This window comes from Ailuropoda melanoleuca, chromosome 1 (genome assembly GCF_002007445.2).
Source record: "Ailuropoda melanoleuca isolate Jingjing chromosome 1, ASM200744v2, whole genome shotgun sequence".
Classification (NCBI taxonomy): domain Eukaryota; kingdom Metazoa; phylum Chordata; class Mammalia; order Carnivora; family Ursidae; genus Ailuropoda; species Ailuropoda melanoleuca.
Genome location: NC_048218.1, coordinates 201,083,073 through 201,107,744, shown reverse-complemented (window position 1 = coordinate 201,107,744; position 24,672 = coordinate 201,083,073). Strand labels below are relative to the sequence as shown.

Sequence of the window (24,672 nt, the reverse complement as noted above, 5' to 3'; positions counted from 1 at the left end):
TAGGTACAGAGTAGAGTTGTTGGAACAAGAAATAGTGGTGTAAGCCAATTATTTACAGTAGAAAAAGTAACTAATAAAGGGACTAAATGTGATGTGGTTTTCAAACTTAGGAGGGGCTGGAGAAGGGGTGGGTTATGTAAACCAAATCCTTATCTTTCATGGTCAGTGATATTCTCTACATTTGAAACATCATGTAATTTGGAGTCAAGTATTTGAAACCACAAATGCTTTAAATAAACTGCCCTTCCAAATAAGTAAAAGATGGATTGTTTGATAAATGGTTTTAGGACAACTGGGAGGTTTAAACAAAATGCAGTTGGACCCATACATCACACCTTACACAAAGAACATGTCTAGCCTGATCAAATATTTTGTGTTAAATAAAGAATCACTAAAGTACCTGAGGAACTTACGGAAAAACCTTTAAAAAAAATATATGGGAGTAGATGGGGTGCCTGTGTGGCTTAGTCGATTAAGTGTCTGATTTAAGCTCAGGTCGTTATCTCTGGGTCTTGGGATGGAGACCCGGCATCAGGCTCCCAGCTCAGCAGGGAGTCTGCTTGTCCTTCTCCCTCTGCCTCTGCCCTCCCCCTGCCTTCCCTCTGCTTTATTTATTTATAAATAAATAAAATCTTTAAAAAATAATCTGGGAGTAGAGACCTCTTTGTTAGCTGTGATACTAAATGCAGAAACCTTAAAAAATTTATACATTCAATTACACAAAAATTTGGCAAACTCCAATAAGTCAAAAAATAACTGGGAAAAATATTTGGGTTCATTTCACAGTCCAAAAGCTCATTATAAAAACAAACAAACAAAAAAGCTAATTATCCTAGTGTAGAAAGAGCTATGAAATCAATAAAGTAAAAGAACAGAAGCCCGGTGGAGAAATGGGCCAATGACATGAACAGAACATACACGGAAATGGACATATGGATGTAAAAGATTGTGCTAGTATATACTTATAAAACTTGTGAGTCAGGATTACACTATGATATGTTTTTATTTATCAAGTTGGCAGAGATCAAATAGTTTGATGACTCAGGGTGTTGGCAGGGATTTGTGGAAAATCATTGTCTTACGCTACTGGTGGGAGTGTGAATCGGTACAACCTTTAAGGAGGGCAGTCTAGCAGTATCTTTCTGTTTTGCAAATACACACACCCTTTGACCTAGCAATTCCATTTTTAAGAATTTATGTTAAAGGTGTGCCTGGGTGGCTCAGTTGGTTAAGCATCTACCTTCCGCTCAGGTCCTGATCCAGCGCTACAACGGGCTCCCTGCTCAGCAGGGAGTCTGCTTCTTCCCCTCCCTCTCCTTGCTGTTCTCCCTGCTTGTGTTCTCTCTCTCTCTCGGTCAAATAAATAAATAAATAAATAAATAAATAAATAAATAAAATCTTTAAAAAAATAAGAATTTATGTTATAAACATGTTTGCCTCCATGCAATATGATGTGCTCTAGGGTTATTTATTACGACATTGTTTATAATAGCAAAAGATTGGAAACTAAATGTTCATCAATGTGTAACTAATTCAATACACCAAGATTTATGATATTTTTCAACTTTAAAAAGAATTTGGAAGCTCTTTAAATGTTAATATTGCATGATATCCTATATATTAATAAGTGAAGAGCAAGATGCAAAATGGCGCATATTATTTGCTGTCTTTTTTTTAAGGATTGCAATGCTTTCTAAGTGTGGTGTACATATACATGTATGTGTGTGTTGATTTTGCTGGATGGAGAGAAAAAAAACTGGTGAAACTGGTTGCTTTTGAGGAGGGAAGCTGCGGGGGACTAGGGCAGGGCAAGACAAAGTTTTTGTTGGATGAAACATTTAACCCTTTGATTTGCAACCCATGTGAGTGTCTTATCTACCCAGAAAGACAGACAGGCAGGAGGAAAGGATAAAGGCCAGCAGGAAGGAAGAAGAAGGAAGGAAGGAAGGAAGGAAGGAAGGAAGGAGCGAGCCTTTAGGAACTTGTACTGGCAGAACAGGGAGGGAATTGCAAGGAGACTTACGTATCTGATTTATTGCCATTTGTGTATTTTACTTTGCTTTAACGAAAATGTCAGTTATGAAGGCCACGTAGCAGCACGTGTGACACAGTTTTAAGGTACAATATTTGCCAAGATGCAATGGAGTATTTACGTCTCAGTTCTCAAGGCCTGACATTTTCCTAAGGATTTACCAAGGGGTGTGTGAAATTCTGTGTGCTAGTTTTCTCCCTGAGTAAATCATGCCAAAATGCAAGAGAGTGAGGTTGATGTTATTATGGTTCTAATCTTGGAAACACTATGCTCTATTAAAAGAGATCAACCTTGGCAAACTAGGGTACTTGAAATATAACTAATAACAAATTTAGTTGGGACATCTTACAGTTCATCAGGACATACCAGTGTGACAACATCACAGCTGAGAACAGCTAATATGTGCTGTCATTATACCCTTATAAAACACATATACATGTGGGTGAAAACTAAAGAAAATGAAAATAATTCTATTTTAGGGATTACACACAATTTTTCTCAATTTCTTAGACTCTCTTTAAGGCTTTGACAATGTCTTTTTTCATTTCTTTTTATGGAAGAGCTTTGTTGAATTATAACTGACATACAATAAACTACACATATTTAAAGTGTACCTTTAATAAGTTTTGACATACGTATGCACCTGTGCAACCATCACCACGATCAAGATAGCGAACATAGCTGCAAATTTCCTTGAGACCCTTGGCGATCCCTGCCTTCCGTTCCCAAACAACCACTGAGAGACTTTCTGTCACCAGAGACCAGCCTGCACTAATCTTTCTGTCACTGTATATTTGTTGGCCTATTTTTTTAATATATTAAAAACCTTCATGTTCCAAAATCCATTTTCGAAGCCAGAGCCATTGTTTCCTGGTGTCAGAGTTGGGAGGCAGTCTCCTGGAGATGAGAGAGGAGGACTTACATATTTATTGGAGATTCATGTTACGACTGCTGCCTGTGGAAAGGGAGGGGTGAGAAGGGGAGGGAAGGAAGGACACAGCACGGGGTGGAGGGAGGCATGGGCTTCATGCTTGATTCTCAGTCAACTCCACAAGGAATTGTGAAACTGGGATGGCTTCACAGAGCTGCCGAAGGTGGGTGAGCTGGCTGGGCCTTTACAGCCCCTCACAAGTCAGTCACAAGATGCGGGTTACCCTGGAAGGGTGGGCTGAGCTTGGCTGAGATGACTCTTCGGCTGAGGGCTGTCTGCTGGCAGCACTCCCATGAGCTGGGAGTCATGTCTGAAGAAGGACCTGTGCAAAGCACACCACAGTGCTCCAGATATAATAATTCTGATAGTTCTCCCATCCTGGGGAGTTTTGAAAATAATATTGGAGAAACAAATTTCGCATTATGGAAAGAAAGGGATATTGCATTTTTAGAGACTTTTTTGAGAACCTGAAAGGGCAGTAGAAGCAATCCTTAATTTCAGGCCTAAAAACATGATCCGTTTGTTCATTACTTTACACTTTTCATTCCACAAGTGTAGGAGTTGTCAGCCTTAGTACTGTTGACATATTGAAGTGGATAATTCTTGTGAGGGTCGTCCTGTGCCTTATAGGATGTTTAGCAGCTCCCTGGTCTCTACCCACTAGGTGCCAGGAGTACCCCCATTCCTAGCTGTGACAATAAAATATTCTAAGTGAAAGAAAACAGATGCAAAGAACTCCTTATTGTACAATTCCATTTGTATGACATATTCAGAGAAAACAGAAAGTGGATCGGTGGTTTGTCTGGAGGCTGGGAGTGGGAGTGGGGAGTGACCGAAAGTAGGCATGAGAGGACTTTTTGAGGTGATATTGTCTGCAGGATCAAAATCACCCCTGGCTAGGGGTCGCCTGGCTGGCTCAGTCATTAAGCGTCTGCCTTCGGCTCGGGTCATGATCCCAGGGTCCTGGGATCGAGTTCCACATCGGGCTTCCTGCTCCGCTGGGAGCCTGCTTCTTCCTCTTCCACTCTCCCTGCTTGTGTTCCCTCTCTTGCTGGCTGTCTCTCTGTCTGTCAAATAAATAAATAAAATCTTAAAAAAAAAAAAATCACCCCTGGCTAAGAATCATTGCGCTAATGTTTCTTGAAGGCCCCGTATGTCCCATGTACTATTCTGAGTGCTTGGGGATGGCTACAAGCATCATTTATCTTTTGATATGGGGATCAAAAGGCAACAAGTTGGTTCAATATAAACTGTGTGTGTGTGTGTGTGTGTGTGTGTGTGTGTGTGTGTTGGGGTGGGGGGCATTGGGGCAACAAGAAACAATCAAACAAGCTTCTTAGAAAGCGTGACCCTAAATGAAGACTTGAAAGGTAGGTAGGGGTAGGTAGGAGTTAGACCATGGAGAAGAAGTGTAGGTAGATGTGTACCCAGAGCCAGCAGCAGGTATGAAAGACAGCACTATGGTCCAGAGTCTCCAGGAATCGAGAGAAGTTCTTTTGGGTGAAGAAGGCAGTGGCCTGGGGAGGTGGCAGGTAGAGGCCAGATCATGTAATAAGTTTCAAAGTCTCTACTTGAGTGACCTCAAGCTTAGTATGATTTTGATTGTTTTTAAAGATTATTTATTTATTTATTTGAGAGAGAGAGTGAGTGAGCACGAGTGGGGGGGAGGGGCAGAGGGCGATGGAGAAGCAGATTTCCTGCTGAGCAGGGAGCACCAGGTGGGGCTCTGTCCCAGGACCCAAGGATCATGACCTGAACAGAAGGCAGATGCTTAACCAACTGAGCCACCCAGGCGCCCCCTGATTTTTAAAACATATTTTATGGAAGAGCAGTAATTCCATTGCTTAAGTATTCAGATGTCATGCCTCCTGTGCTATAGGAAATCACGTAAGAACTGTCGGTAATTTATTCATGTGATGAATCACATAGCCACAAATAATAATTTTTGTTATTTAGCTAATACATGTAGAGCACACATTGCTTACTAGCTGTTAGATACTGTGCTCTATAAAAATTAACTCCTTTAGGGACACTTGGATGGTGCAGTTGGTTAAGTGTTTGACACATGGTTTTGGCTCAGGTCGTGAGCTCAGGGTTGTGATCTCAGGGTCATGAGATCAATCCCTGCCTTGGGCTCCACGCTTAGCCCAGAGTCTGCTTGAGATTCTCTCTCCCTCTGCCCCTCTCACTCATGCTCTTTCTCTCTTTTTAAAATAAATAAATAAATCTTTTTAAAAAAATTAACTCATTTTATCATTGTAACAGCCCTACGAGGTAGGTGTATTTTTTACAGCTTTGTTGAGGTATAATTTATGTATATAAAATTCACCCATTTAAGTGTACCATTCAATGATTTTTATTAAATTATATTATAGAGTTGTGCCACCATCACCATGATACTGTCTTGGAATATTTCCATCACCTCAAACAGTTCCCTTGGAGCAGTTTGCAGTTTATGCCACTCCTACCCCTAGTCCCAGGAAACCACTGATCTGCTTTCTGTCTCCATAGATTTGCCTTTTCTGAAAATGTCATGTAAATGGAATCATATAATGTATAGTTTTTTTTTTTGCATCTGACTTCTTTATATGTTTTTGAGGTTTGTCCATGTTGTAGCATGTATCAGTGCTCTGTTTTGTTTTTTTACTTTTTATTGCTGGGTAGTATTTCATGTATGGACATACTAGTACCACATTTTGTTTATCCATTCACCAGCTGATGGGCATTTGGGGTATTGCCAATTGTTGGCCACTATCACCAATACTGCTATGAACATTTGCAGACAAGTCTTGGTTTGGGCATGTGTTTTCATTTCTCTTGGGTAGGTAGCTGGGGTGCAATTTCTGGACCTAATGGAACGTTTAACTTTTTAAGAAACTGAACTTGTTGGGGCGCATGGGTGGCTCAGTGGGTTAAGCTCAGGTCATGATCCCTGGGTCCTTGGATCGAGCCCCACATCGGGCTCTATGTTCTGTGGGGAGTCTGCTTCTCCTTCTCACTCTCCCTCTGTGCTCTCTCTCAGATAAATAAATAAAATCCTAGTGTCTGTTCAGGAAGGTACTATTATCACATTGATTCCCATTCTATTGATGGAGAAACTGGAGGCATGGAGTGATTCAGAAACTTGCATAAGATTATAAAGCCTGTAAGTGCTGGGGGTGGTAATTGAACTTATGTGGTCTGGAGTTGCTTCTGTGACCTTAACGCTGAACCTTGGTGGCCACTACCTGGGTTGGAAATTGTTCTCAGTTTCAAAGAATGTGGCATGCCTGCTCTCCCTTACCTGCTTTTGGTTTCAAGCTGCTGGAGAACATGTTGTTCAGCTCTGTCCATGGGAATTATGCCTGAAGGAATGTCTGTGATGTCCTTTTTCTTCTTTACTTCCAAGGTCATTCCCTAAGCAAATTTCAGGCCACTCAAGTATTTTTATTTTTGTGTTTCTTCTGTGAGAAAAATGAACAAACCTAGTGAGTGTTTTGCAATTGGGATTTGTAAACTCTCCAGTGACCAAGTCCCCTTTCTTGGACCAAGAACCACCTTCTTAGGGCAAAATAACATTCTAGCTATTGATTCAGTGTATGCCTGCTGGATTTCCTTTTAATGCAGCCACTGCTACCCTGCAGTGCACTTGCCAGTAATAGCTTGTGGGCTGACGGCCACTCATAGGTCAGTCGCTCAAAAGACCCTCTGACTCTGACTGGTAATTACCAACTCCTGATTTTTTTTTTTTTAAGATTTATTTATTTATTTGAGAGAGAGAGAGAGCATGAGCAGGGGGAGGGGAAGAAGGAGAGGGAGCTGAGTGAAAGAAGCAGACCCCCCGCTGAACACAGACCCTAAGATCATGACCTGAGCCAAAACCGCGTCTGAAGTTTAACTGCTTAACCGACTGAGCCACCCAAGCACCCCTCCCTCCTCCTGATTTTAAAGGCCAGCCTCGTCATCACCCTCTTCTGCTTTCAGGATCTGATGTGATCTCCCCCGTCAGCACCCTTCCTTTGCTGAGAATTACAAAAAAGGCGACAGCTTGCTCTACAAGGTACTCTAAACAAATCAGTGAGCAGATGCCTTTAGATTAACTTGTTCATGATTGGCAATATGCAATTTGGGAGATTGTTCTCAAAGAGATATGAACTACTTGAGAAAGGCTCAGTCATAGCTGAGATTATGGAGAAGTTTTGCTGGGGTCTTTGAGTTCTAGTAATATATTCTTAGGGCCTGGGTGTTTTCTAGGTGTAATTACTCTGGGAATGTAACTTGCCAAAAATCACACAGAATAGTAAAAGGCACAACTGTGATCCTAACTCAGGTTCCAAATCTTTTTTCTTTTTTAAAAAATATTTACTTATTTATTTTGAGAGTCAGAGCACATGTGGACTTGGGGGGAGAGGGGAGAGAGAGAATCTTGAGCAGACTTCCCATTGAGCACGGAGCCCAATGAGAGGCTCAATCTCACAACCCTGAGATCATGACCTGAGCTGAAATCAAGAGTCAGATGCTTAATTGACTGAGCCACACAGGCACTCCTCAGGTCCCAAATCTTTTTTTTTTTAAGTTTAATTTTATGATTATATTTATTTGTCAGAGAGAGAGAGCATGCACAAGCAGGGGGAGGGACTTGCAGAGGGAAAACCAGGGTCCTTGCTGAGCAAAGAGCCCCGCATAGGGTTGGATCCCAGGATGCTGGGATCATGACCTGAGCCCAAGGCAGATGCTTATCGGACTGAGCCACCCAGGCGTCCTGTCAAGTCCCAAATCTTAAACTCTAAATCATCCTTCTTCCCAACACTCCTATCCTGCAGAATCCCTTTGTGAAGCTGAAGGCTAACCTGTCTCTCTTCTGGGTTCTTGTGCTGCCCTGACCACCGCCCCCCTCGCCCCCCCCCCCCCCCCCCATTCTCTTACCTTGTCACTGTCGATTGACATTTTCAGTGTCTTCCATTGTATTATAAGGTGGTGCAGGGAGGGAGGGGTGTGTGTGTGTTTCAACCTCAGGTACAGAGAGTTGGATTAAACATTCTCTTCAATACATAGCTCACTATTATCATGCACACAAGTTTCCATCCTAGTTGTTTCTTTTTTTTTAAGATTTTATTTATTTATTTGAGAGAGAGAGCATGAGCTGAATGGAGAGAGGGAGAGAGAATCTGAAGCAGACTCCACACTGAGCACAGAGCCTGATGCAGGGTTCAGTCCCACGACTGTGATCATGACCTGAGCCAAAACCAAGAGTCAGACACGTTTTAACCAACTGAACCACCCAGGAGGCCCTTGCTGTAGCTTTTTAAATTTTGTTTTTCTCTTCCACACCTGATCTCCCTCTCGTATTATTATGGATAATAATAGCAAGAGTAACCCTGAGGGAGCACTAACTGACAGGCATTGTTTAAGTACTTGCATCAACTCAGCGGGATCCTCACAAGCCGCAAGCGGGCAGAGTACTTGCTATTTTGATTGCCCTTTTTCAAATGAAGACACCGAACACCGATTAAACAGAGAGATTACTGGACTTGCCTGAGGCAACAGAGCCAGGAAGCAGCAGAGCCAGGATTTAACCCAAGCGGGGTGGCTCCGGCAGCTGTTTTCTAACTACTGTGTCATGCGCCCTCCCAGATACCTGCTTTGGATCTTGTTTTGCTTCCTTTGTTGTTGTTGTTGTTGTTCTGCTCTTTCTGTTTTCTCTTGGAAACACCCGCAGTGCTGTTTGTATTTCTAGCACGTCACTTCTGACTGCTGCACGCTGTTTTGCCCTGGGCATCTGCGCACCTTACTCGCCCATTCTCCTCGTTTAGGGTGCCTTCAGCTCGCGACCTCCACGAACGGTGCTGCAAGGAGCACCTTATCTATGTCTCCTCAAGAGCCTGTGCTCGAGTTTCCCCTGGGGATGTCCCCAGGAGTGTGTGGATCTCTAAGTCAAAGCGGTTGTGAATATTTTATCTCATCAATACTGACAGATTGGTCTCCGGAATGGTGGTACAATTTCCTACCCCTGCCAGCAGCACCAGGGTTTTCCTTTCTTCACATCCTTGCCAACACTTGGTAATTTTTGGCTCTTCTGATGACTGTGAAGTGGTATCTTGTTGTTTGTTTGTTTGTTGAGAGAGAGAGTGAGTGTGGGAGCATGTGTGTTCTGGGGGGAGTGGAGGAGCAGGTAGGGGCAGAGGGAGAGGGAGAGAGAATCTTCAAGCAGACTCCATGCCCAGTGTGGAGCCCAACGTGGGGCTTGATCTCATGACCCTAAGATCAGCTGAAATTAAGAGTTGAGTGGTTAATGGACTGAGTCACCCAGGTGCCCCTCTTATTGTTTTAATTTGCATATTTCTGATTACAAGTGGGAATGAACACTTCTTCTATCTGTTGGCCACTTGAGTTTTCTCTTCTTATTTGTATTTATGTGTGTGCGTGTGTATGTAAGTTTTCCTTGTACACTCTCGTTAGTGGTCTCCTGTGGCTTTTGGATGTTGTAAATGCCTTCTGCCTGACTATCATCCCTACCTTTCACTGAAGGGAAATCCAATCAATTTTTGATCTTCTGGGATCTTCTCTAATAAGCCATTCTTTATCCTGACAAAATTATTACATATTTTCTTCTATTAACTTTATAATCTTACCTTTCACATTTGGATTTTTTTCTTTTGGATTTTCCTTTGTATAAAGTAAGACGAAGGGATCCAACTGTATTTTTCTCCAAACAGTGAGCCTCATTCCCAGTACTTTTTATTTTATTTTTATTTTTTTAAAGATTTTATTTTTTTTAAGTGATCTCTACACCCAACATAGGGTTCAAACCCACAACCCTGAGATCAAGAGTGCACGCTCCACTGACTTGAGCCAGCCAGATGTCCCCTCCAGTACTTTTTAATAAATAATCTATCCTTTGCCCACTTACATATGGTTCACTTTTTATCATATCTTAAGTTCCCATGTATAAATGAGCATATTTTATGCTCTTTTTCCTGTTATATTAGTTTAACAATAACTTAGCAGTATGCCTTAATATCTGGTAGAGATTAGTTATTCAAGGACCTTTATTCTTCTATATAAATTAGTTATCAACTAAGTTGTTGAGTTCATAAAATTAGTATTTTATTTCTGGAAAGGTCTAGATTTGTCGATATGCAAATTTCTTTCCTTCTATGATTCTTATTTATCTTTATATCCTTATTACCTGGCACAGTATCTCACATACCCAGTAGCTCAGTAAAGATTTATAGAACTGAACTGCTATTAGACTGATTTATGTCCCCTTTCAAAGTGACCGGGCCGGAAACAATGTGACGATAATGGACGTCACATTTGAAGCCATATTGTCTTCCTTTGAGTGAGAGTTGAGAGATGAGGAGAGTAAAGATCAGGGAGTTGACCCCTTCTGTAACAAGGACAATTGTGGCTTTTGTTTTGATTCCTGTAATTACTAAATAAGAGTAGACACTCTTGATTGAAAATAGCTTCGGCATTGAGCTTGAGAGGTGGCTGTACACAGGGTCAATAGCTGGGTTCCTAGTGGGTTTTTCAAAATATGAAGCTTAAGCCAGGAGTTGAGAGAGGGGGAAAGTCTTGTTAGTTCATTGATCTGATCTGGTGACTTTTTGAATGTTGAGTTGCAAATACTTCTGTAAAAAGGGATTGTTCTACGGCAATGAGGAGGATGCCATCTACTGGCAATAACTCCACACGGCACCATTCGATCTTCAATCCTCGGTAATAACAGGAAATTAACTAGAGTGCCTACAGGATGTTAGGAACCATTGTAAGAGTCGTACACATTACAGCAAAACCCACGAGACAGAGGTATTTATTACCCCTATTGTAAAAGTGAGGAAATTGAGCCTCAAAGGAATTAAGCAACTTGCCCAAGGTCATAGCGCTAGTACTATGTTGAAATCTAGACCGCACTCAGCTATGGCATTGGTATGTTGAGTCTTTTTGCTATTTTGCCTGAGAGGAGAGGGAGTGGTGTGCCAGAGTTGGCTCCTACCAGATAGAGAGCATGGATGGTGTGCACTTCTTCCCAGCTTCCCATTCAGTGACGTCATGGTGGTGGTTCAAATTCCTTCGCGGTGGAAGTATTTATACAATGAAAATCAGAATACTCCACACATCAGGCTTGCTTGCTTGCTTTCTTCTTTCTCTCTCTTTCTTCCTCCCCCACACTCTTTCCCAGAGAACTGGTTTGCCAACATACCCTGGGTGAGGAGGACTGAGAATTCAGAGACATAGCCATAGGCTTTCTTTAGGGAAGTTGGGCAAGAGATTTGGAAAGTAATTAAAACCTGGTTTTGGGGGGGAAAATGGATAGAGACCTTAGGACTTTTCTTTTTGATTTTCTTGGTATTAAAAGAGAAACATGTAGTTTAGGACAAATGTAGAACTCCTTAAAATGAAGACTTACGGAAGAGTAATGTAGGGTTGCTCAACCTCTTTATCAGGAAAGAAGGCAAAACAGTTGTACCGTCTGTGCTGCAAATCACACATTAAACATGGCCAAAAAAGGGCGCCTGGCTCAGTTGGTAGAGCATGCGATTCTTGATCTCGGGGTCCTGAGTTTGAGCCCCACATTGGGCATAGGGATTACTTAAAAAAAATGGCCAAAGGCAGGGGCGCCTGGGTGGCTCAGTCGTTAAGCATCTGCCTTTGGTTCAGGTCATGATCCCATCGTTCTGGGATTGAGCCCATCATCATCCTCATCATCATCCTCATCATCATCATCATCATCATCGGGCTCCCTGCTCAGTGGGAAGCCCGCTTCTCCCTCTCCCACTCCCCCTGCTTGTGTTCCCTCTCTTGCTGCCTCTCTCTCTGTCAAATAAATAAATAAAATCTTTAAAAATAAATAAATAAAAAATAAATAAATGACCAAAGAAACAGATGAGTCAGGAAGAGTAAGCAGAACCATTTCTAGAGGAACTTAGGCTAAATACAGTGGGACGTACTTAAGGATTGTGAAAAGGGCAAAGTAGAATTAGAAAGTTCAGAGAGTGGGACACCTGGGTGGCTCAGTCGGTTAAGTGTCTGCCTTTGGTTCAGGTCATGATGCCACGGTCCCGGGATGGAGCCCTGCATAGTGCTCCCTGCTCAGCGGGGAGCCTGCTTCTCCTTCTGCCTGCCTTTCCCCGTGCTTGTGCTCTCTCTCTCTCCCTGACAAATAAAATCTTAAAAAAAGAGAAAATTCAGAGAGCAAACATATGTATGCCAATATGAAGGGGATCAAATTGCAGATGGAGAATGGCCATGGCATTTAGGGGAAATGACACAAAGTTGCTGTAACTTCCCAATTTTAAAACCCACGAAATCTAGGCTAAAGCTCTTAGAAATATTTGAATCATACAATAACCCTACTTAGAAGCCTTCCACAGACAATACTGGCAGAAAGCTGGTAGTTCCAGTACCATGCTGTCTTTGGGATCACAGCTTTGTGGTACAACTTGAAATCCGGCATTGTGATGCCCCCAGCTTTGTTTTTCCTTTTCAACACTTCCTTGGCTATTCGTGGCCTTTTCTGGTTCCACACAAATTTAAGGGCTCTTTGTTCCAGTTCTTCGAAAAATGTCATTGGTATTTTGATCGGGATAGCATTGAAAGTGTAGATTGCTCTGGGTAGCATGGACATTTTAACTATGTTAATTCTTCCGATCCATGAGCATGGAATATTTTTCCATCTTTTTGTGTCTTCTTCAATGTCTTTCAAGAGTGATTTATAGTTTCTAGAATATAGATCCTTTATGTCTCTGGTTAAGTTAATTCCAAGATAACATATGATTTTTGGTGCTATTGTAAATGGGATGGATTCCCTAATTTCTCTTTCTTCAGTCTCATTGTTCGTGTATAGAAATGCAACTGATTTCTGAGCATTGATTTTGTATCCCGCCACATTACTGAATTGCTCTATAACTTCTAGTAGTTTGGGGGTGGATTCTTTTGGATTTTCATGTCATCTGCGAGGAGAGACAGTTTGACTTCTTCTTTGTCGATTTGGATACCTTTTATCCCTTTTTGTCGTCTGATTGCTGTTGCAAGGACTTCTAGTACTATGTTGAATAATAATGGCGAGAGTGGGTATCCTTGTCATGTTCCTGATCTTAAGGGAAAGGCTTCCAGCTTTTCCCCATTGAGAATAATGCTTGCAGTAGGCTTTTCATAGATGGCTTTTATGAGATTGAGAAATGTACCCTCTATTCCTACACTCTGAAGGGTTTTAATCAGGAAAGGATGCTGTATTTTGTCAAATTCTTTTTCTGCATCTATTGAGAGGATCATATGGTTCTTAACTCTTTTCTTGTTGATATGATGTATCACATTGATTGATTTGCGAGTGTTGAACCATGCTTGCATCCCAGGTATGAATCCCACTTGGTCATGATGGATAATCCTTTTAATGTACTGTTGGATTCTATTAGCAAGGATCTTGTTGAGGATTTTGGCATCCATATTCATTAGAGAAATCGGTCTGTAATTCTCCTTTTTGAGGGGGTCTTTGCCTGGTTTGGGGATCAAGGTAATATTAGCCTCATAGAATGAGTTTGGTAGTTTTCCTTCTGTTTCTATTTTTTGAAATAGATTTAGGAGAATAGGTATTATTTCTTTTTTGAATATTTGGTAGAATTCCCTGGGGAATCAGGCCCTGGCGTTCTGTTTTTTGGAAGGTTTTTAATCACTGTTTCAATCTCTTCATAATTAATTGTTCTGCTTAAAAAATCAATTTCTTCCTGTTTCAGTCCTGGTAGTTTATAGGTTTCCAGGAAGTCCTCCATCTCTCCCAGGTTGCTTAATTTATTGACATAAAGCTGTTGATAAAAGTTTCTGATAATCCTTCCTATTTCAGTGGTGTTGGTTGTGATCTCTCCCTTTTCATTCATAATTTTATTAATTTGGGTCCTTTCTCTATTCTTTTGGATAAGTCTTGCCAGTGTAAAAGCTTCTGCACAGCCAAGGGAACAGTCAAAAAACTAAGAGGCAGCCCACGGAATGGGAGAATATATTTGCAAATGACACTACAGATAAAAGACTGGTATCCAAGATCTACAAAGAACTTCTCAAGCTCAATACACAAGAAACAAATAAACAAATCATAAAATGGGCAGAAGATATGAATAGACGCTTTTCCAATGAAGACATACTGATGGCTAACAGACACATGAAAAAATGTTCAAAATCATTAGCCATCAGGGAAATTCAAATCAAAACCACCTTGAGATACCACCTTATGCCAGTTAGAATGGCAAAAATTGCCAAGGCCAGAAACAACAATTGTTGGAGAGGATGTGGAGAAAGGGGATCCCTCCTACATTGTTGGTGGGAATGCAAGTTGGTACAGCCACTCTGGAAAACAGTGTGGAGGTCCCTTAAAAAGTTAAAAATTGAGCTACCCTATGATCCAGCCATTGCACTACTGGGTATTTACCCCAAAGATACAGACGTAGTGAAGAGAAGGGCCATATGCACCCCAATGTTCATAGCAGCATTGTCCACAATAGCTAAATTGTGGAAGGAACCGAGATGCCCTTCAACAGATGACTGGATTAAGAATTTGTGGTCCATATATACAATGGAATATTACTCAGCTATCAAAAAGAACGATTTCTCAACATTTCCTGCAACATGGACAGCACTGGAGGAGTGAAATAAGTCAAGCAGAGAAAGATAATTATCATATGGTTTCTCTCATCTATGGAACGTTAAGAACTAGGAAGATCGGTAGGGGAAGAAAGGGATAAAGAAAGGGGGGGTAATCAGAAGGGGAAATGAAGCATGAGAGACTATGGACTTGAGAAACAAACTGAGGGCTTCAGAGGGGAGGGGGTTGGGGGAATGGGAAAGGCTGGTGATGGATAGTAAGGAGGGCACATATTGCATGGTGCACTGGGTGTTATACACAGCTAATGAATTATGGAACTTTACATCAAAAACCAGGGATGTACTGTATGGTGACTAACATAATATAATAAAAAATATTATTATAATAAAAAAAAGAAAGTTGATAGTTGTTGAGGGTAAGATACATAAGGGACCACTGTTCTATTTCTCTGCTTTTCTGTACGTTTGAAATTTTCCATAAATAATAAAAAAAACCCCACCCAAATCCAAAACATTGGACTTTTCAAATGATTATATTCAGTACTGTGAATATAATAAACAGTGAAATCTTTCAGGAAAGGTAGGTCTGAGACGCAGCACAGTGGGCTTTGCACGCCCACTTGAAGGTCTATCAGTAATGGAAGCCATTGGAGGATTTTAAGCAGGTAGAATGTGCGCATGCGTGCGTATGTTTGTGTGTGAGGTTCAAGTCTGTTTATGTCTGCTTCTAAAGGAATGAGACTGGAGTGAATATCATAGCTGTCTTTGAAAGGTAATACTTGAAATCTGAATATAGCTTCAGTCATTTGGATGACGAACTGCTCTGGTTTGGCCAAGACTGAGGGTTTTCTGAGATGTGGGATTTGGGGTTTTAAAACGTCAGTGGTTGGTCACCTTAGCCGTGCAACAGATAGAATGTACAAACTGTGGGTTATTTGTTCAAAGGGTGCTTGATGGATAAGGAAACAGGATAAAGACCAGGCAGGGGAACAGATACAGAAGCCAGGGGTGGAGAGTTTTTCAACAGGTGGTAGTCCGCGTTGCCCCAGGCCGTGGAGGACCCAAGAGGGTGGAGACTCAGGCCACAGAGTTGGGTGTTTTAGGATGACCTCTACAGATCAGGACTTGCCAGACATATTCTTCAGTTACCCAGCCTTTGAAAACTAAAACCAAAGCAAAAACTAACATCGCGTACAATTAATCGGTGCCAAAAATGTAATCGCATTAGTAGTTTTAGGTGTTGGAATACAGATTCAGAAATTAATTAGTCAAGTAACTCAAGAAAAGGTAAACTGCAAAGGCAAAGGCATTTTATCATTTAATAATTTGATTAGTTCATAAAAAGATTAAAGCAATCCCTTGCAGTATTTAATTTTTGTAATATTATATATTTTCCTTTGTTAAAATAAATTTCACATAAAGCTGAACAAATATTAATAAAAATATAAATATAAAATATAAACATACAGCAAACTTATATACTTCAGAGCAATCTTAACCCTACTTGCTATTCTTAGTTAATTGATTAATTGAGTCCATTTGGTATTGGCTATGCTGTATTGTGAATGAAGTCCTTGGCTAAGGGTGTTGGGGAATAGAAAGATCCAATATGATTGTGGATGCCTTTTTTTTGTTAGGAGGCTGCATCCGGCCAAGTAGAGAGATCCCAGGTTGTATAGTCTCTTGGGTTTGCAGTTGGGACTTTGGGGTTTATTCACAAAAGTTGGGTAGGCACTGATTCATTGGAGCATTGACCTGTCTGCTCAGACACACATCAGCCAGAGACCCGAAAAGTCATATGGCCTTTCCTTTCTTGTACCTCAATCACTTTATTGCCAGAGCTTACCTTTGATGTAATCTGCTCCTGTTGCTGTCTCCAACACTCCATGAGTGCAGAAAAAATGCATGCTTCCCCCAGTTCTACTTCCGGATGCCACCGCCTGTCAGGACCTGCTCAGGTCAGGTGGGGAATCTGGGATCCATGTACTGTGAGGGCAGGCAGTTGGGGGTAGCTGGTGGGGAGTGAGGGGGTGAAGATAGGAGTGAAGTCGTGTTTCCTCCTGTTTCCAACCTCAGCAAAGGACACCAAATCCAGCTCCTCTTCCCTGTCCCTGTAGAGTCCTCCAGGCAGATTTGCCATTGTTCCTTGGGGAGCAGGTGGTGGCTAGGAGGAAGTGGAGGGTGGCTGCTGGGCCCGGTATAGACACAACCACCACCTCCAAGTGCCTAGACTGAGGTTTTTGAGGCATTTTTCTGGGCCTGTGAATCCAAAGGCAAGCAAATTTTGCTCTGTGCATTCATGAATAGATTGTGGATGTCAGGTCCTATTCCACTAAGTAAGATGGACAAGAAACCCGACTAGGATCCTATGAGGTCTCCAGTCTTCGGAGAATCAAATTGCCACCCCTTCCCTGCTAAGCATTTCTGTCACTCTTGGCCCCAGCTGCACTCAAGGCCACCAGCCATAATTTATTATCCGGCATCTGGTTTGAATAAACCACAAATTTATCTGCGGTCTCTGAGGGCTGTAGGCAGGAGATGCAAACAGCAGCTTTTGTTAGGGAGGACTGGATGTATTAGGACCCTTTTCTTTGCATCCTCTGGCCGTGGTGTGGGGGTGTCTAAGGATGCTCAGTGGAACATTCGTCTCTCGGCTCTGATCTTTCCTAACTGGTCCGGTGAGACTGAGAGAAAATAATTCTGTCCTGACTTCCTCTTTTTCTGCCCCAGAAGGAAATAAAACAGAAAGATCAGGATTTAATTTTTTTAAAGATTTGTTTATTTATTTGAGAGAGAGAGAGCAGGGAGGGGCAGAGGGAGAGGGAAAGAGAAACCTCAGCAGACTCCGAGCTAAGCATGGAGCCCGATGCAGGGCTTGATCTCAAGACCCTGAGATCATGACCTGAGCCAAAACCAAGAGTTGGAGGCTTAACTGACTGTGCCACCCAGGGGCCCCAACAGTTTTATTTTATTTTTAAATTTATGTAATTTATTTGTATATATATATATTTTAAGTAGGCTCCATGCCCAGCATGGACCCCAATGTAGGGCTTGAACTCACAACCCTGAGATCAAGACCTGAACTGAAATCAAGAGTTGGTGGCTGCTTAACTGACTGAGCCGCCCAGATGCTCCTATTTAATATTTTTTTTTTTGAGAGGAATTTGAACTGTGAACATTTGCAGTTTGAGGTACATCCCTGCCCCTACAGTACATGGACCTCCACTGAAGTATTTCCCACCTTGTAATTAAATGACTTGTTCTTTCCCAGCCTCCAAGCCCTTGGAGATCGACAGTTTAGCTGTGTTAACCTTTGAGTGCTTAGTATGTCGTTCAGTGAGCAGCCCTCTCAGTAAACTCTTGTTGAACGAGTAAGCGCACTCACGTTCTTATGGCGGCTTGTAGTTTATTATGCATGTATATATTGTTTCCTTGGAACCTCAAAACAACCCTGTGATGTGGATATTATGATCATCTTTGTTTTCCAGGTGGGGAAACTGAGGCCAAGCCAGGGTTGGTGACTTTCCAAAGATTACCTAGAGTAGGGACTCGAATCTAGATTTTTGACACCAGAGTCTAGGTTCTTCCCATGTGCCACACTGACTCTAGACATTTCTCATCATCATCTAATAAATCAGCCAAAAAGGACACAAAGATGTCATCATTGCCCTGTTGGGTCAGAACCACACAGGGACCCGCAGCTTGGTGTCCAGTCTCACAGCAGGAGTCTGGAGAAGCATGATTATTTCAGAGCTAGAGACAGAGTCTTCCAGATGTTCCCAAGGACCCTGTAGGAACCTGTTTAATAATTTTTACTCCTTGTTACTTACTGAATAGCTTCAGGGTGGTATCTTTCAAAGCTTTAGATGCAAACTCCTTTGGGGCCCTGTGTCTGTCCTTAACAGCATGGTGGTGGTAAGAGAGAGGGACTAGGGCCCTCATTGTTTGTTTCTCACAAAGAACTAAAGGATTGTGGTTTAGGGATCGCCAAGGGGTGGACCAAAGCTGGAAGAATTGAAAGTGGCGAAATATTCGGAATATGCCGTGTTCAAAACATGGCAAAATTGCCGTGGTGAGTGTCTCTGGTTTAGAATGAAGGTAGCCAGAAGGGTGTGAGGGAGCCAAATGTTTCAGGGCACTGCCCTGCCTGCCCTGCTTGGGTTGATGAGCTGTATGGGATTGCGCCACATTTTGCCCCTGAGTCTGTGGGACAGGCTAAGCCCTCTGTGCTCCTCCAGCCCAGTCTGGGCTTTTTCACATATGGCCTGTTCTAAATGTCCTCATTCTAGCATTCTGGCCTCTTGGCCTCGCATCCCTTCCCTTTAGAGCAGTAACAGCTACCATTTATTGAGAGCTTATGGTGTGTTTTATCTCACTCATTTCTCAGGGTGAGATAGATAATCCTGGGAGGGAGTTGTTATTATCATTATTCCCATTTTATAGGTACAGAAGCTGAGGTTTAGAAAGGTACAACACATGCCTGCATCAAACACCAGGAAGTAGCAAAGCCCAGACCCAAACTGTAGTCATTGTGACTCCAGGAACTGCATGGGGGGGCGCCGCTGCCCCAAGGTGAGATTTTCCCAGGAATGGTCCACCTTGGAATTCTTTCTTTGGATCACCTTCACTGCTGCTCCCACAGCCGAACCCAACCCAACCCAGGGGATTGTTGATTCTTTTTCTTTTCAGCTGTTTTCAAAACCACTTTTATTTTCTCCTGACACAACTGAGAGAGGGCAGAACATTTATAAAACACTTTGCTAAAAAAATAAGGAAAACCAAATGAGAGACAAACAAGAAACTTTACAAAAAATCCATTTCCCTCTCAGTGAGGCTGGTTGACAGGCTAACTTCATAAACACAGAGCAGTATGATATGCTAACTGTGAAGGACCCTGCCCAGAAATGTTTCTCTGGAAAGCTCTTGGGAGACCTTTTGTGCTTGCAGGAATCACTCCCCAGGGTCAGGCAGGAGCTGTAAGTAGAGTGCTTCTCCCAACTAGCCTGGCCAAGCACTCAGCACCTTCACCTCTTCCCTTTCCCGATCCTTCTGCTCCAGCCTTCCACCCCATACCTCTTGTGCTAACCCCTGCTCTTTTCTACCCCAGCCTGCCCCTTCTGGGCCTCGTCCCAGGCTCTAAAATGCTTCTGTCCTGCTTCCACCAATAGAAGTTTCTAACCACATAACATGTTACCTCTCCTCAAAGGACATGGAGATGAGCATTTTCCTCTGATTTTCGCCTCTGCTATCTGACACAAGCTGTTCCCAGTCTAGCGAAGGGGTCCAGAGAGCCCCCTCAGCCTTCCAACACTAAGCCCCAGCTTGTTTATCCTTCCTCCTTCTCCCGGAAACCAAGCTTTCTGAGCACGTAAGGAATTTCCATTCCTCTCACTTCTCTTCTAGGGAGTCCACCTCTGTCCAGAGGGAAGAGGGAAACAGGAGCAAAATGGGACTCTCAGCATCTCTTTCTTCCCATTTTTCCAGATTTCTGCCCTTGGTTTCCAGCTGTCCTCCCCTCAACTCAAGATTCATCAGTTGATTGAATGTGCAGTTTCTTTTCCCTTACTCAATAGAAGTTTCTGCCAAAGTTAAGAATGTGTGAGAGAAAAATACGAGAGAATTCCTGCAGAGTCTGCTCCCAGAAAAGCAGGAACCACAGTGGAATTAGCAGACACGGGGGCGTTAGGAGGCAAAGATCGTGTGGGATTGTGGGACAATTCCGTGCCTCTGAAATCCCAGCTCTTAGATTGGCCCTGGCTGCTACTCTAGTCTTCCTTCTCCAGGACTCGACCAGGTTTGCGACACCACGCCCCTTACTGGGCCTTCCACACAGGAGTCCTATGACAACCAAAATCCCCCTGGTGCTCCACATGGCAGATGAATGTCCAGAGTGACTTTATGGGTAAAGGAACTCTTCACACCGTAACTTCCAAACCTCTCTCAGGGTACAGGGCTGTCATGTAGACTTTGCAAAGCAGATCCTTTAGGACTTCTGATTTCTTTTCTTTTCTTTTTTAAGATTTTATTTATTTATTTGAGAGTGAGAGAGAGAGACAGAGCATGAGCAGCAGGGAGGGCCAGAGGGAAAGGGAGAAGCAGACTCCTCACTGAACAGGGAGCCCAATCAAGGGGCTTGATTCCAGGACCCTGAGATCATGACCTGAGCTGACACTTAACCAACTTGAGCCACCCAGGCATCCCAGGATTTCTGATTTCTTTTCTTTCTTTCTTTTTTTTTTTTAATTTTTGTTTATTTGACACAGAGAGAGAGAACAGACAGCAAGAGAGGGAACACAAGCAGGGGGAGTGGGAGAGGAAGAAGCAGGCTCCCAGTGGAGGAGCCTAATGTGGGGCTTGATCCCAGGATCCCGGGATCACGCCCTGAGCCAAAGGCAGACGCTTAACCACTGAGCCACCCAGGTGCCCCATGGATTTCTGACTTCTGACTAAAGCCAACGGATTTAAAGATAGGATGTTTTGGCCCATTATGGAAATTTAGGTGGGTTGTACAGAAAGAAAGAAAAAGGAAGGAAGGAAGGAAGGAAGGAAGGAAGGAAGGAAGGAAGGACTGGAGGGAACTTTATTTGGTTGAAGGAGGGCAACTAGGTATATTGACGTCATCATCCTTGAAGCTCTTGTTAGCTCTCTGCTGCTTTTGGCTTTTGCAAATAATGACAAATTTCCTCATAATAAGCATGGGGATGGATTCTATAGTTTGTGATCTCGGCATTATTCATATTAATCACATCAAGGCTCTAAATTTTGTTTTTCTGTTTTTCAGTGGATAGATATGCATGTATTATTGGAAAAATATATTTCTCTATTCTTTAGGAGCTGGAATGACACTTCAGAATCTGATTTTCTTATCATAACAACCAACCCAGCCTTAAATTGTCGTAGAAATAAATATCAGTTAGGAAAACTATGAAAAATGTGTATTTTTATGAATCTTTTCCCTTCTAGTTGAATAAATCCCATGCTGTTGGAACTATAAAGAGATGTACGTGAGTGAGTGAGTGTGTGTGTGTGTTTAATTTTTTGCTGGTTACAGATGTAAGGGACTTTCTCGGAAAAATGTGCTTGAGAGCCCAGATGCTCAGCATTTAGTCTTTGCTACTGATCTTACATCTTCATTTGGGAGCCTTGGTATGATCAGTAGTCTTCTTTTCACATTTTCCTCAGTAATTCTGATTTAAAAACACCAAATACAAGAAAACCCCAAATTCCTAATCTTGTGGTTCCAAGATATTGAGGAGTGGAATGTCTTATTTTGTGCACAGCCCTGTAAGGCAGTGCAGATGCCATCATTCTGAAGAGTGATAGTGTAGTGTGACATTTTCCTTCTTCTCTAACAGCCCCTCCCTGGTCACCTGCCCGTGCACAACCCATCGCTTCAAGGAGACATAGAACTGCCAACGCCAGAGGCAGACACACTTGGATTGCCACAGACTCAGGACTACAGCAAAACAGACGTTCCTTACTCTGGACTCCTCCTATTTTCTCTCTGTGGTGCACACACCACCCTTGCCCTCAGTCCAACTCTCTTCTCCCTTCATCCCCCTACCATTTGGAAAAATGAAGCATTCAGTTGACCATCCACTCATCCCACCTGCCACCCTGTATTTCATGTTTCTCTCCAGACAATGTCCTGAAATTATTGGTCTTTACAAACTCCCTCACTGTTTTCCTCACCTTCTCTGGAATCGTCTGCAATCAGAATGCCACCTGTCACTCCACTAATAATATACACAGCCTCCATTCTCCTTGAAACCTCTGTGGCACTTGGTAATTCTGGGTGGCCTTTCTTTCCGGAATCCCTCTTCCCCTGTAGGTATTCCAGTTTCCCTCCTACCCCTTGGACTGCATACTATGCTCATCACTAGCCCTCCTTTTTCTTCACTATGGGTTCGTAGGTGCCTTAAAAGTAGGGTGACGATGTAATTTTTCATCCAGACCAAGATATCCTTGAGAATCCAGGGGTGCTCAGTGACAACAGGCACAAACTGAGATCATCCCAGGCAAACGGAGATGTCTGGACATCCTCTCCTTCAGGCTCAGGGGAGGAGGACACAGGGTGGAGCTCAAGGCAGGAGATGAATGAGCATAGATCGAGAAGCTCTCACAGATCCGTCTTAGAGTTTCTTAGTTACTTTTGCTTAGAATCTCACATTAAAAATTCAGCATCCCATTCATGAAAGGGCCCAGTTACCTGAGAAGTGTCAGAGCAAGATTAGGGCAGGAAAGATGGCTGAGGAGAGAGAACTAGATGGGGAAAGGTAGAACTGGTTGAACTAGGTCCTATGGTACTCTGGGTTCCAGTCACGGAGTTTGCTCTTACAGGTGAAGATGAACATGGTGCTGAAACCTCTTCCAGGCTTTCCTCAGCCCAGGGTTACCCAAGATCAGTAGCACTGAGTGGCCAGCTGGGTAAGTGGCCATGATGATTTTGCACAAAATATTCCCGGAACTGTTGATGTCGAAGATGTTGGACATAGAAATAAATAAAGCAACTGCATTGAAAATGTAGAGAATGAGAAAGCAGCTGATAGCTTTGATGGCCCCCACATGAGCTTCCATGCTGGGGTCCCTGGAGCCAGTGGCATTGCTTTCCATGTGTAGGGTGTGTCTCTTGAGAGAGATGATCAGCAGGGTGGCTGCAAAGATGAACATGGTCAGAGGAATGAAGATCCCTAGGTTATAGAGAAGAGCCAGGTTGACCACATTGGTCTCAGAGAAGTACTTCTTCTCAATGGTGTTGGAGGAGGGGATGGGAGTGGAACTATTTACATACACATTGAAGACATCTGTAGAGAAGGGAAAGCTGAAGCATAAGGAGATGAGCAGTGACAGTCCCAGAAGACAAGGCATCAGCCCTGTGATTTTCCTCTTCATCATGGAGAATAAAGGGTGAGCAAAGTTGGCAGTTCGAAGACAATAGAAGATGTTGAGCCAGGCAGCAAGCCAAAGGCTGAAATAGTTCAGGAACATGACGATGACTTTGAAGAGTATGAACACTGTGTTTTGGTTGTAAGTGACCCGGAACAGTAGACTGTAAGTATTCTCCAGCATCACCCAGATCTGCAGCAAGAGCCTGGAAAAGCTGAGCATCAGCAGAATGCAGTCACTGACAGGGAGCCTTTTGCCTCTGGCCCACTCGGCACCATGGATGGCCGTGATGAAGCCATTCCCAGCGATGCCAGTGAGGCACTCTACTCCAGAGACCACCAAGGTGAGGACGATTTTAAACCTGGATGTGTCTCTATCCGTGGCATCTGTGCTCACTGTGGCCATTCTCTTTGGCCCTGACTTTCAGGTTTCCACGCCAAGGACTAGTACCTGCTCTGCAACCTTCTAACCCTCACTCAATGTTACTGTAATTTTCCCCCCAGTTAATGGTTATTTCCAATTTTTCTTCATTTGCTTGCCACATGACTAAAGTCAGAGGCTTGAAATGCAAATGATGAAAGGATCTTGTTACCGGCTATCTCCATTTTTCATAGAGACCCATTTGCCTCAGGCTTGCAGGAGCTCATTGGAAAAAATTGGAGAGAGGTTCCTCTCACAGCATCTTTCTACCTTTTTACTTTAAGCCCATATTCACCTGACAGGCAAGATTCCCAGGTTAGGAATCTTAACTGTCCCCATGCCTTTGTACTCATCTCACAAGACCTGTTACCTGCTAAATTGTCTGTAAAAGTGCAACAGCTCCTTTGATCTGCCTTCTCCTGCTTCCTTTCTTTTCTACCTTATTTGTGGAGATGTTTATGAATAAGAAATTCCTATCAGCTCTTATATGAACATTTTTACTTAGAATCAAGTTTCTTCCACAAAGGTCAGCTATTATACTGTCCCCAAACACAGAAGAGCCAAAATTTGATGCCTTTTGGGTTAGAGATGAGAAAAACTGCCTTGTGACAGTTTCATTATTTGCGTGTAAATCACCAATTATAATTTACTGATACGCACATCAGTGTTTGAACTCTGAAACAGGTCAAATTAGCCTGGGAAAGCAACAGGGTGTTCTGAGCACAGTGTTGAAGTTGGACATGTGACCTAACACTGTTAACTTGAAATTTAATTCCCTACTTCTTCACACTAACTGCAAAACACCATGAACCCTGGCGTTTTCAAACAA

At 42.8% G+C, this 24,672-nt stretch overlaps 1 protein-coding gene across 1 annotated transcript; it reads right to left on the bottom strand.

Annotated features, from left to right (window-relative positions):
- Nucleotides 1–22,871: 22,871 nt before the first annotated feature.
- TAS2R40 (taste 2 receptor member 40) lies at nt 22,872–23,828 on the bottom strand. Its single transcript, XM_002924164.4, has one exon. It carries the CDS (start codon nt 23,826–23,828, stop codon nt 22,872–22,874), a length of 957 nt encoding a protein of 318 aa, XP_002924210.1.
- Nucleotides 23,829–24,672: the final 844 nt, after the last annotated feature.